This window comes from Camelus dromedarius, chromosome 31 (genome assembly GCF_036321535.1).
Source record: "Camelus dromedarius isolate mCamDro1 chromosome 31, mCamDro1.pat, whole genome shotgun sequence".
NCBI classification, from domain to species: Eukaryota; Metazoa; Chordata; class Mammalia; order Artiodactyla; family Camelidae; genus Camelus; species Camelus dromedarius.
In genome coordinates this window covers 19,927,506-19,939,613 of record NC_087466.1, presented here as the reverse complement: position 1 = coordinate 19,939,613, position 12,108 = coordinate 19,927,506, and the positions used below count along the sequence as shown (strand labels likewise).

At 46.0% G+C, this 12,108-nt stretch overlaps 1 protein-coding gene across 3 annotated transcripts in view; it reads right to left on the bottom strand.

The window, feature by feature from the left end:
• Positions 1-12,108, bottom strand: part of ATP6V0A2 (ATPase H+ transporting V0 subunit a2) — a 29,900-nt gene that overhangs the window by 6,965 nt on the left and 10,827 nt on the right. For all 3 annotated transcript variants that reach the window (XM_010986344.3, XM_031442529.2, XM_064481292.1), the window contains exons 7-16: positions 10,742-10,824; positions 9,118-9,211; positions 8,087-8,299; positions 3,705-3,855; positions 3,302-3,438; positions 2,844-3,031; positions 2,654-2,744; positions 2,240-2,358; positions 1,367-1,577; positions 668-787 (exon numbers count right to left, since the gene is read on the bottom strand). In XM_010986344.3, the coding sequence (XP_010984646.3) occupies positions 668-787; positions 1,367-1,577; positions 2,240-2,358; positions 2,654-2,744; positions 2,844-3,031; positions 3,302-3,438; positions 3,705-3,855; positions 8,087-8,299; positions 9,118-9,211; positions 10,742-10,824 (1,407 nt within the window). The remainder of the gene's footprint in view (positions 1-667; positions 788-1,366; positions 1,578-2,239; positions 2,359-2,653; positions 2,745-2,843; positions 3,032-3,301; positions 3,439-3,704; positions 3,856-8,086; positions 8,300-9,117; positions 9,212-10,741; positions 10,825-12,108) is intronic.

Genomic DNA, 12,108 nt, shown 5'->3' with positions numbered 1-12,108 from the left:
GTGCCAAGGCTGAGTGGGGAGGAACTGGGGAGTTCGTGTTTAACAGGTGAAGAGTCTCAGTTTGAGGAGATGAAAAAGTTCTGGAGATGGATGGTGGGGATGGTTTCAACAATGTGCATGTACCTAATGCCAGTAAACTGTGCACTGAAAAATGGTTAAAATGGAAAATTTATGTTATGTATATTTTACAATTTTTTTAAATAAAAGAAATAAAATGAGAAACTAGATAACAGGAAAACAGTCTGGAAAGAAACGTAACAAATAGTTAACACTGGTTATAACTGGGTAGGAGAACTTAAGGGCACTTTATTCTATATTTTCCATGTTTCCCATAATTTAGTTATATTATTTAAATTTTTTAAAAAACACTTTTAAAAAATCAAGAAGCAAGAAGAAGGAACAAAAACGCTTTAATTATGACCAGCCGTACTGAAGGACTCACTAGTTCAGCGTTCCCGGGGCACCTGCTGCCGGGGCCCACACACGACAGGCACCTTGCATCAAGCTTCTGCAGAACAGGCGACACCAAAGGCTCTCAATAAAGGAGGCTTTGGCTTTTAGAGCAGAGCCCAGGATCGTCTGGAAGGCGTTTTCTTTACAAAACCTTTCATCGCTACCAACAGATTCTGCTCACCATCTACAAACATGCCTCCAAACTCGCACTCACCCTGCTGACCCCAAAGCAGCTGCGCCCGTTGTGAAGCCACAGCAAGAAGAGTGGTTTTCCCAAGAAAAGCACAGGGACGGACAGGGCGGTGACGACCAGCAGCAGCCTCTGGACGTGCTCCTGTCAGGGCGGGAGGGGAGGGAGTCGGTCAACGTGCAAAGGCGTGCTGACGGCGTCACGGGCGCACTTACACTAGTGAAAATCCAGCATCGTGTCTCTTTGTTTATTAGCAAGGAACATAAAGTAAAGGCAAGCTAACTTGTATTTGCCCAGGGAGGGGGGCTCTTTTCATTTCCTAAACCCACAGCCGACGTATGCGGCATCACACAAACGCGACTACAGAGAAGCCGTTTTCGGAGAGGGCTAGTGCCAGGGGCCCGTTCTCCAATGACCTGCCTTGGTCAGAGACTGATTTTAGAGAAACGGGAACAATGCGGGGATGGACCGCCCTCGGGAACCCTCCAGGAACATTCTCTTCCTACCATTTTGACGGCTACTCAGTGGCAGTGCGTTGGGACTGTTCAGCCTGCCCAGAGCCCCTAGAGCAGCATTCTGCCCCGCGGTAACTAACACACAGAGAAACAGAAAGCCCTGTGGGCGTGGAGGCCTGAGGCAGGCACCTTTCATCAGCCCACCGATCAAAACAAAGGGCCACCAGGAGAAGGCCTTCTTCATTCCTAGGAGCGGAAAAACACTCACCTGCCCTGGGTAAAGACCATTTGTTTCACTGGCCGGGAATAAAAACATGTTAATAAATTCAATCAGAATGCTAGGAGCAACTCTGGAGGTTTCTGATGAAAAAACCAGCCATTTATAGACAATCATAAATATAAGGTATCCAAAGATGCAGAGCATGAAGAGAAGTTCTGGGATGGAAACCAAGTAAATATTGAACTTCTTCCTGAAATGCCTAGGGGGAAACAAAAGAAGAAGAATCAACCAACCCATGAACAAGACTAGACTAAGATACAAAGTAGAGTAAATTAATCTTAAATTCTTTGTGACAAAGCGTATCTCAGCATAAGATCATCTGTCTCAGTATGTAACTCATACTAGTGATTCAGGCAGACCCACGAAGAAGAGAGAGGTAAGGACAAAAAAAATGACACATGTTTCACGATCAGATCCAGTTAGACAAAGAACATACAGTTCCTTACCCTTAATATGCTAGCTCGAAGAAACAAACAAAAAGTCCTCTGATTTATAAAATGAAAAAGAACACGACAAAAATCACCCTTGGAAATAAAGATGAATTTATGTGTTGCACGTCTCCCTCACTTAATGTAAACTCCACGAGGGCAAAACTCTTTTCTGTTCTCCTCACAGCTCAATCCCTAGTGCCTAGAACAGTGCCGGGCACATACTATGGGCTCAACAAGTACTTCTGAATAAATGATTCAATGTACCTGCCAAAAAACTTATTACCAAAACAGAATCACATAATATAATACACCACCATACTAGCTGCCTTTAAGACCTATATAGTCTACCATCAAGAAGCGAAAAAAAAAAAGAAAAAACACCAAACTTGGCATACAATTATAGGTTTAAATAAAAAAAATCTATACTTACAAGTGGTTAAATATTCCCAGAATTACGCCAAAAGTCATGTGAATAATTCCTAAAATCACAGACATTTTCATTTTGAAAGAGTTTAGAAAAGTGAGACGATTTGTGGCCAAGTTCCAAACCTAAAGATAAAATGAGACAAAAAAGAGAAATCTTTTCGCTAGAGTGCAACAGGTCAGGAAGTAGGACAGAGTGGAACCCCGACTCTCTGCAGGGCACCAACACTAGATTCCCAAATGGACAGCTCAGCCTGACTCGGAATGACAGGGAGCCACTGGCATCCAGGCAGAAACGCCCAGAGCAACAGCCCCCTCATGGACAACCACCTGAACAATGTGAGACGCCGCTGTGACAGTCAAAACTAGGTGGCATGACAGAGGAACCTGAGATGATGGGGGGGGGGGGGAGGACACTCACAGGATCGATGCCAAGAGGATACGGGCCTTGGAACACTCCAGGAATGCTCGGATCCAGCTGCAAAACCCTGTTGTGCCTGACGACGCTGTCACTGTAACAGAAGGCAGAGTGAGAGGACTTCCGGGGCGGGGGGGAGCTTCGGAGAAACGCTCTTCCCGCCTAAACCACCGCGTGGCTGGAGGACACTCACTTCCAAAGCACCATCTTCCTCCGCTCCTCCGGGCTGTGGCTGGAGCTGTACATGGCGGACACGTTCCACCTGGAGCCGAAGAGGTTGACAGACTTGGAAAAGCAGTCGTTGTAAATGAGGCCCGTGTACACTGAGAACAGCCCCATCAGAAGCAGGATGTAGCGGCCGTTGAAAAACATCCGCATGATCTGTGAGGAGCAAAGCGCAGTGAGCGAAGCAGGGCCACCGGGAAAGGCGCTCCTCCCGGGGCCCTGACAGCCGGCTCACGGAGAGGACATCCCCAACTCACAGATGACAGACCCACCCCCGCCCCGCCACGTCTCAGTCAGGTGGGTTAATGGCTATTGCCAAAAACTAAACGTTTTAAAATGTCTCTTCTTTTAGTCAAACAGAAGATAATCACTGCTGATGCCGCCAAGCCAGAAGCGCTGTTTGCATTGGAGGGTTTCGGTTTTTACCTCTTGTGACTGATTTAGTCTGGGATGATTTTCATTTAACACCAACAAGAGGGCAAATAAGAACATCACAAAGCCATGTCCAAGGTCTCCAAACATCACAGCAAATAAGAAGGGGAAAGTGATGATGGTGAAGAGAGCTGCAAGAAAAGCAAGAGATTTCTGATTTGCAGCCAAGGCAGAAAATTCTAGTTAATTCAAACACAACCATGTACAAGGATCTTGACTTTCTCCCAAATCCTCAGGAGAGAATTGGCAGGTTAAAACTAACACGCTATACTAAATAACAAAACAGTAATAGTGAGCCCATTTTTCCAAACATCTATTATATTCTTTCTTACACGGAAAAAAAAAAAAGCAGCAGTGAGGTATAAAATACAAAGATGCACAAATTCAGGCTTCCAACCTGGGTTCACTTCTCGGTAGCTCCCAACTCCGTAGGCATCCACGATGTTCTGAAACCCCTCGGTGAATCTGTTGGTGCGGATCAGGGTCGGGGGTGTTTCTTTTGTGGGGATGGTGTTCATGAACGAGGGGAGAGCAGCACCGCTCTCTCTCTTCCACATGAAAAGAAAAGAGAGAGAGAAAGAAAGAAAAAGGAAAACAAAGAATTACTACTCTTTCAGCAAATCCTGGCTGCTGCTCCGGCAACGCTCTGCGCAGGGCCACGAGGGGGCGAACCCCTCACCCTCCCAGAGGCCCAAGTACAGCAGGAGGGTCAGGAGGCCCTGCGCAGGGCCACGAGGGGACGAACCCCTCACCCTCCGAGAGGTCCAAGTACAGCAGGAGGGTCAGGAGGAACCAGGGCCCCAGGCAGGAAGAGCGCCGCACGGCTGATGGGCGGGAACCTGACAGAGGGGCTGGAGTGACAGGTGTGAGTCTACAAAAGTCGTCCCAGGGTCACCAACATACAACTGGCATTTAGCAGTTTATCTCTTTAAATTTTTCAAAAGGAATTTAGAGATAGCTACAATATTACCTGATAAAACCAAAAACAGACATTAATAAACCATGACATCAACGTTAGTATGGCAAAATCACGTACATAACTTCTTCAGTTTACAATTCTTCTGAAACACAGTATACTGACTTACAACGGGGGAAAACAAAATAAAATACAACAGGTTATTACCAGAAAAAGAGATTTTCCAATCAAATTATGTTTCTGAAAGCACACATAGGTAAGGGGGTTCTGGGGCATGGTTCTGAATCTCCTGAAACCCCACCAAAGGAGACAGGGCAGCTAGATAGAGAAACCAAAAACCCCCGGACAACATTTGTAACAAAACTCTGTCACCACAGATCACAAATACAAACAGTTGGGGACAAACCCTGAACATTACAAGACCTGCCTGATAACAGCCTCCAGACCCGAGGAAGCGGAGGAAGCAAGACGGCCTTTGAGAGGCCTGAGGACAAGAGACCCCAAAGCAGCCAGGAAGCACTCCCTGGAAGTGTGCGGGGCCAACCCCAAAGAGCAGCCAAAGCTGGGAGGGGCTTTCTCCAGTCCAAGGGTGGGTGAGCACAAGGGGTCCATGGAGGTGAGGTCTGAAAGGGCCACAGCCATCCAGCCCCCTGAACCCACACAACAGACCAGCCAGGGTCCCCATATGGAGCCCCACACTGAGGAGAGACCATGAAGAAAATAATCAAAACTGAGCAGGACAGAAACAAAGAAAAAAAGGGAGAGAGGAGGTCCCGATGAAAGAGGCAGAGAAAGTCACAGGCCCAGGGGCTAACATATTTTTGATCGGTGCTCAGAAATATTAAAAGAAAAAACTCCGAAGTTAGGAAAGCAATGCTGAACCTGCTTCGTTCTAAAAGTTTCTTGAGTATCTTAGAAATGTTCTATAAAACTAATTTCATATAAATATGACGTACTTACATTATATGTGATATAGAATTTCCTTGAGATCTTATATATTCATATATGTGAAAAATACATTATGTATGAAACAGAATTGCCTTGAATAGGTATAATATGTTTTAGAAAACTAATTTCATTTAAAAGTGATCAAAAGAAGGATGGAGGTCAAATCTCATATAAAGATACAGTAAGAAAAAAGACTCAGTAGAATAATATCCCTGCGGAAAATGAGGTGAGAAAATGTGAGAAAGACATGCCCACAAAAATTGAAGAAACTTTACCTTGCTACTTCAAGGCGAACTACAAGAATTAGGAAATTTTTACATGATATGAAAAAGCACCACAAATTGGAATTAGAGTGAGGAATGAGATAAAAGAGCCCAGGAAGGAGAAAAGAAAAAAATTATCTCAGAAATGAGGCAAAACCAGAAGGAAATCAAAAGTGAAGAAACTTTCCAAATAATGCACTAAGAGAAATAGAAGGTGAAAAGAAAGGAAATTTTTACAAATCAAAAAGAAGTGAAGAAAGACAAAAAGGATTCAAGGAAAAGTGGCAAACACTGAAGATAAGCAAAGAAAGTTCAATTTAAAGATAACAGGAGGTCCTGAAGGAGAAAATCAGAACAAGAAACAGAACAAGTACTAAAAACTATAATTCAGGAGAACTTTCCAGAAATTTAAAAAAAAAACACCTATATATTGAAAGAACATACTGTGTATCTGATAATACCTTCCCAGAATGGCCACATCAAGACATATTGTAGTAAAATTATTAATCTTTAAAGAAAAAATTCTTTGAGGACCTAGGCAAAAAATTTTAATTTCTTTTTAAAAACATGATTTATAAAGAAAATTCGATTAATGTCAGGCTTTTTGTCAGACACTATGCCAGAACAAAATGGAATAAAATGTTCAAGATACCCATGGAAAACAAAAGCAAAAATTAAAAAAAAAAAAAAAATGAGCCAAGGATTTTACTTTCAGAAAAACTACCTTTCAATTACAAAGGCAGGAGACACATACTATTATCAACGCAGAACTCAGGGCCCACTGTTCCCATGAGCCCCAGTGAGGACTCCAGAGAATGGCCAAAATGACCAGAGATGCTGGCGTCAGTCTGGTGGTCTGCAGGCGGGCAGCTCCCACGTGCTCGCCCACTGGGAGCCCCAATCAAATTCAACCTCACAGCATCGCCTAGACTTCAGCCAACCTGCAGGTAACTCGTGATGCAGCGGGACTAGCTGGTTTCCACCAACCCCAGAAAATGTTTCAATCGGCTGCTTATGTCTACGAAAGTCAGCCCTTTTTCAAGAAAACTAAAAATCCAGGGAGAAATGGAAGGCCACAGGAGAGACAAGAAAGAAGAAAAGGGCGGGGAGGACGGAAGAACGTGGGCGACAGCACACAGTGAACCGAGCAGCAGGGGCACAGCTCCCTCAACAAGGAAATCAGCGGTCAGAAGCTGAGAGACGGGGCAGAGGCCAGCCGTGTGGAGGACAAATGCCACTGACGCCTCGAGTACGCTGGGGGAGGGCGCCCAGAGCGCACGTGGGCACAGGGGAGAAGCAGCGACTAGGACCACAGCTGAACGGAACACAGAGAACTTAAAGGTTAAAAACCACACACACACGCACACATACACACCACAAGAGAATTACTCAGTCCCTCAAAACTGATGTTACCTCAATAATGAACCATCTAGATCTTTAACATAGATGTTCTGCACTCCAAAATAACTAATCATGTTTCCGTATTTCCTTTTTTCTCAGCAGCACTGGGTAGTTTACGTTTGCACTATGACAGAATTATGTAATGAGGCAAAGTGATTAACAAAAAACAATCATGTGAAAACTGTCACTGGAAGTATATAAACCTGTTATTTCCAGTAAAATGTTAATAAGTTTTGATACAGAAAAAAAAAACCCTCACAGGAATGTGGGAACCTGACCCCAAGCCCTGGAGTGGGAAGAACCTATTATTCCAAGTTCAGAAGCTGTAGAGCAGATGGGTTCAACTATGTTTAACAAAAACTTCTGCATGACCAAAGCAAACAAACACCAAGAGACAAATTGGGGAAATACTTTTTTCTCACATCACAGACAAAGAGCCAATGGAAATTAGGAAGAAAAAGACCAACAGCCCAGGAGAAAATGGGCAAAGTACAGGAACAGAGTTTACCCCCAAAAAAATGAAAATTCAAAGGCTCTTAAATACACAAAAAGACATTCAACCTCACTCAAAATAAGAGAAACGCAATCCCTAGCAATATCTGTCAAAACTGGTCCCGCAATTCCAGGTCCGGGAATTTACCCAGAGACAGACCTGTGCTCGTGTGAGCCGTCCCGGGTCAAGGGTTAGTCACTGCACGGCATTCGTAAAAGTGGAAACCACCTAAATGACCAGGGAACTGGTTCAATAACCCCTGGTACATCCATTCAGGGGGCTATTACATAGTTATTTAAAAAAACAGGGAAGTTTTAGGTGAAAAGAACACTATGACTAGCATGCAATCTTTTGTGAAAAAAAGGAAAGAGAAGTATCTACTTCTGTCTGCTTATATAAGAAACTCAAAGACATAAAAAAACTAAAACAAGGGTGAGCTTTGAGCAGGGAACTGGACAAATGAGGTCACGCGGCAGGAGGGGGTCACTTCACTGTGTCTTTTATATTTTTTAGGATTTTTTTCTTTTTTACTTTTAAAGCACATGACTGAATTACTCAAAAGAGCAAATTAAAAACACACGTGCACACGCACAGCCTCGAGGGACTGACTCTCCGTAATTTCAGTTAAAGAGAAGAAGCCGGTGCAGTGCCCTCTGAGCCTCTATTTTACTTCCACAGAGGGGCCAGGTCTCAGGCTGGGGTCTCAGATGGGAGGGAGGGGGCGGGGCGGGGGAGGGGACTGGAGGGGGCCGCCTCACCGAGCCCTCCTCCAGCGCCCGGCGCAGCTCGTGCAGCTCGGCCTCAGGACACCAGACCTCCGCGATGAGGCACCTGTTGGTCACGTCGAAGCTGCACATGTTCAGCATGTGGTAAATGGCTTTCATCTTCTTCACCTGAATGACGCGGCTGTAGACCGACTCGGCAGCTTTACACAGCACTTGCCTTAAATAGTCCTCGGTTTTGTGAAGCACCTGGGGAAGGACAAACCGGCTCTCAGGCTAGGGGCCGCTCGTCATTCTCTGTCTGCCAGGCATCTGCCCTCCTTTAGGGGAACTTCTCCTCAGTGATGGAGGGTGCTTCTAGGGACCGGTAAGGCCCAGGAGCTGCCTCTCCAGGACAGGACGCCAGGGCCCAGGAAATGGTTACAAGTCATGGGTCACTGTGCAGCATGACGGCCTGGAGCAGTGCAGAGAGTTCCCAGCTCTCCCCTCTCCCAGCCTTCGCCCAGTTCCCTTGTCAACCCTGTGAGCCACCAACTCCCATCCCATCCCATCCCATCCCGTCCTGCCAAGAAATCCCCTTCTGCTTAAGTGGGTCAGAGTCTGCTTTTTGCCACCAGGAGCCCTAACTGACCCACAGAAACCTGAATTAAAATAGTGCAGAGGGGGAGGGTATAGCTCAGTAGAGCGCATGCTTAGCATGCATGCGGTCATGGGTTCGATCCCCAGTACCTCTGTTGGATAAAAAAATAATAATAAGTAAAATAGTGCAGGTAAAATTATAGCCACCACTTTCAACGGGGCTTGCCTTCCTCTCTGATGAAGAATTACAGTCCGACATATCAAAGACGACCAGAAGGTTGTTTTTTAAAGTCTCATCATTTAGAAACCACCTAGGTTTCTGACAAGCTGCTAAAATAAAACTCCCATGAAGGCGAGGGAGGTGACACTCCAGTCTCCCAAAAACATCTTGATTTGTTCTAACCAAAATTTTCCATATTAAAAAAGCACATGGATTAGTAAGTACATTACAGCCCTCAGCTAAGGAGGCGGGCTCCTGGCTTACTCACGGTGTAGAGATCTTGAATCCGGGTGCTGAGCCCCTCCTGGATCTCCCTCCGCTCCTCAGCAGTATTTGGATAGGGGTACACGTGGCAGTGGTAACTGCAAGACAGAAGCCAACACAGGGCCACATCTGTGAGAACTGGAAGACGCTGTATCAAAAACCAGAACTAAATTCAGTCCACCACCTGGGTGTACTTCCTTCCAAAACAGAATACAAGCAGCCCTGGGAAGATGGTGCAGACATGGGACCCGGCCACTCAACAGTGTCTACTGAATTCCACAAATTTAGCAAACTCTCTGTTGGCTGCAAATTCCACTCCTGCCCTGGATGATTCCCCAAAGCTCGTGCCCACTTCTAACTTTCTGAAATTCATCACCAGCCTTGGGCTGGGAACCATTAAGCAAATGTAAATCACAGATCAAAGGCCAAGAACACACAACAGTAATTACTTATAAGAAAGGAGAAAATAAAGGGAGAAAAAAAGCTCTGGATTCTGAGCAGGTGCCTTTGACATGTGCTGCAGTGAACTTCTCCCTCGCTTCCAGGGGCCAACATCCCCTGTGGGGCCGGGTGACACCCAGGACACACTGCAGAGGCAGAGCCAAGCCTCCTGAACTCAGGTACTGCCACGCTGCCTTCATGTTTTAACGCCATCCTTTACATTTCTCTTTAGGTTCTGACTATTAAAATTAAATTCTTAATCTCGCCTCATCCTAAGCAACGGTACTTGTGAAGTCATGGGTTTGCGTGCTAATTACAGTTTTTCTAATCTACGCTTTTTCTGTATCTATTAAAGCAACAACAGGTTTGGCCATGTAACTGCTAAAATTACTTCCTGTAACACCGGTAATTGAGTATCAAACTCTGGTGAACATTAATCCAAAGGAAATACCCAAATGCCACCCTTACCCCAGGGGTATAAAAAAAACAAAAGGGCATTCTTTTGAGTTTTTGCATGGCTTTGCTTATTTTCCCATCGGTGACAAGACTAAGTCACAGACCCACTCTTGCCGTGGTGCGCTCCACGTTTACCAAAGGCTCACACAGCACCGGAGCCCTGCACTCGCACCGTCTCGTGCGGTGCTGACGGCCGAACACGAGAAAGGAGCTGCCGCCCTGTGTACAGATGAGGACACTCAGACTTGCCGACTTGCCCGTGCTCCCCCCGTGAGAGGCAAAGCCAGGCTCGGAACGCAGGCCGGCCACGCAGAGACCACCCTGGCCCCCGCTCGCCACGCCCCCTTCCCCAGGGCACAAAGGTCAGTCAGTGAGCCGCGTGCTCAACCACGCCAGATAAGCCCACGTGGAGCTAAGAGCCACAGAAAGCCTCCAGATATTAAAACTGGATTCCTTCTCCAATTGGTCTTGAGCTGTAACTCCCCAGGGGGGAAAAATAAACCAAATCTGGGAATGTTATTAACATGGTGTCTACTTTTAAATTATTTTAAGTATTACGCTAGCAAGACATGACAAATTAAATGTCTAAAAGCGGTACTACGGCAAAGAAATCATGTAGCAAAACCCAGCAGCCTTTGCACTCACTCTACTTCTCTTCCAACAGAGATATTTAAGGAAAACTAGAGGTTACAGCGGATAAAGAAATGAAATGAAATGTTTCTTTTTCTTACCAATCACATATCTTCTTAACCTTGTGACCAATCTGCTCTCCCCAAAAGGATATTAAAAACACATACCATTTTATGACTTCTCCCTACAAAGAATGAAGATAATTGTTACTTTTGTGTCTAGAATTTTGAAAACTCTGTCTGCTTACACTGTCAGTCAGTTCATTCATTCAACAAATACCGTCTATCCACATTAGCTACAGATTCCATAACTGCAAATTCACCCAGAAATCATTCATAACCCCAAAATCAATACTCGCAGCACTTTTCTCTGTCATTTGCAGACATGCAGAGCAACAGAAATTTTGAGTCATCCAACGTGCATGTTCCCAGCTGGCGTCAAACAAGGTGACCCTCTGCCGCCTTGTTTCAGCTCGTACTGTAAACAAGCGGCCTTTTTGTGGTCACGTTTTCCCACTTGTGTGCTTTTTGTTGGCCATTTCACTGTCTGACATGGTCCTGGGGGTGGTGCTGAAGCGCTGCCCAGTGTTCCTGAGCGCAAGGAGGCTGTGACGCGCCTCACGAGCATCGCAGAAGCTTTGCTCAGATGTGAGTGACAGCGCTGCTGGCCATGAGTTCCACGTTAATGAATCAACTGTATATGTTAAATAAGGTGTCTTTCAATAGAAACACATATAATACAAGGTTACGTACTGACCGTCTGACAAAAATGCTGTGACCGACGGCTCGCAGGAACCTAACCCTGTGTCTCCCTGGGAACAGTGGTTCAGTGCTCACGGAGACTACACAGCGTAGTCACTATGAGGCAGGGGAACTGGCTGTACTTAGGAAAATTCTACAAATAAGACTGAGTAAGTTTTGGCCTTTTTTTCCCAGGTGTTGGGGTATAATGGACAGTGATCCCTGGCCCGGGAGGGAGGGAAGCTTATATTCAACTTGGCCGCGAGAGACACAAAGTACCCAGTATGCTGACTGGAGAGAAGGGCTATAAAGAAAGCAAAGCTGGAAGCGGTGACAGGGAGAAAGGGCCAGCGGTTGCGATTTTAAAGAGGACAATCAGGAAGGCCTCCCTGAGAAGGGGACGTCTGAGCCTGCAGGAGTGAGGGGGTGAGGGAAGAAGCCTGTGGACACTGGGAAGAGCCTTCGGAGCCAACCACGCGGAGGCAGGATGAGGGAGGGCGAGGCCGGCACGGCTGAGGAGAGATGGCCCGACCGAAGGTCAGAGGTGGGGCCAGATGTGACCCTGTAAGGCTCTGAGCTTTTTGCCTCAAGAGATGTGAAGCCACAGGAGGGTTTTAAGTGGAGGAGTAGAAAGCTCTGACTAGTTTTACAGGGATCATCCTGGATGCTGGGAGGAAAGAGAGCCAAACGGAGCAGAGGCAAGAGCAGGAGCTCAGGTCGGAGGTTCC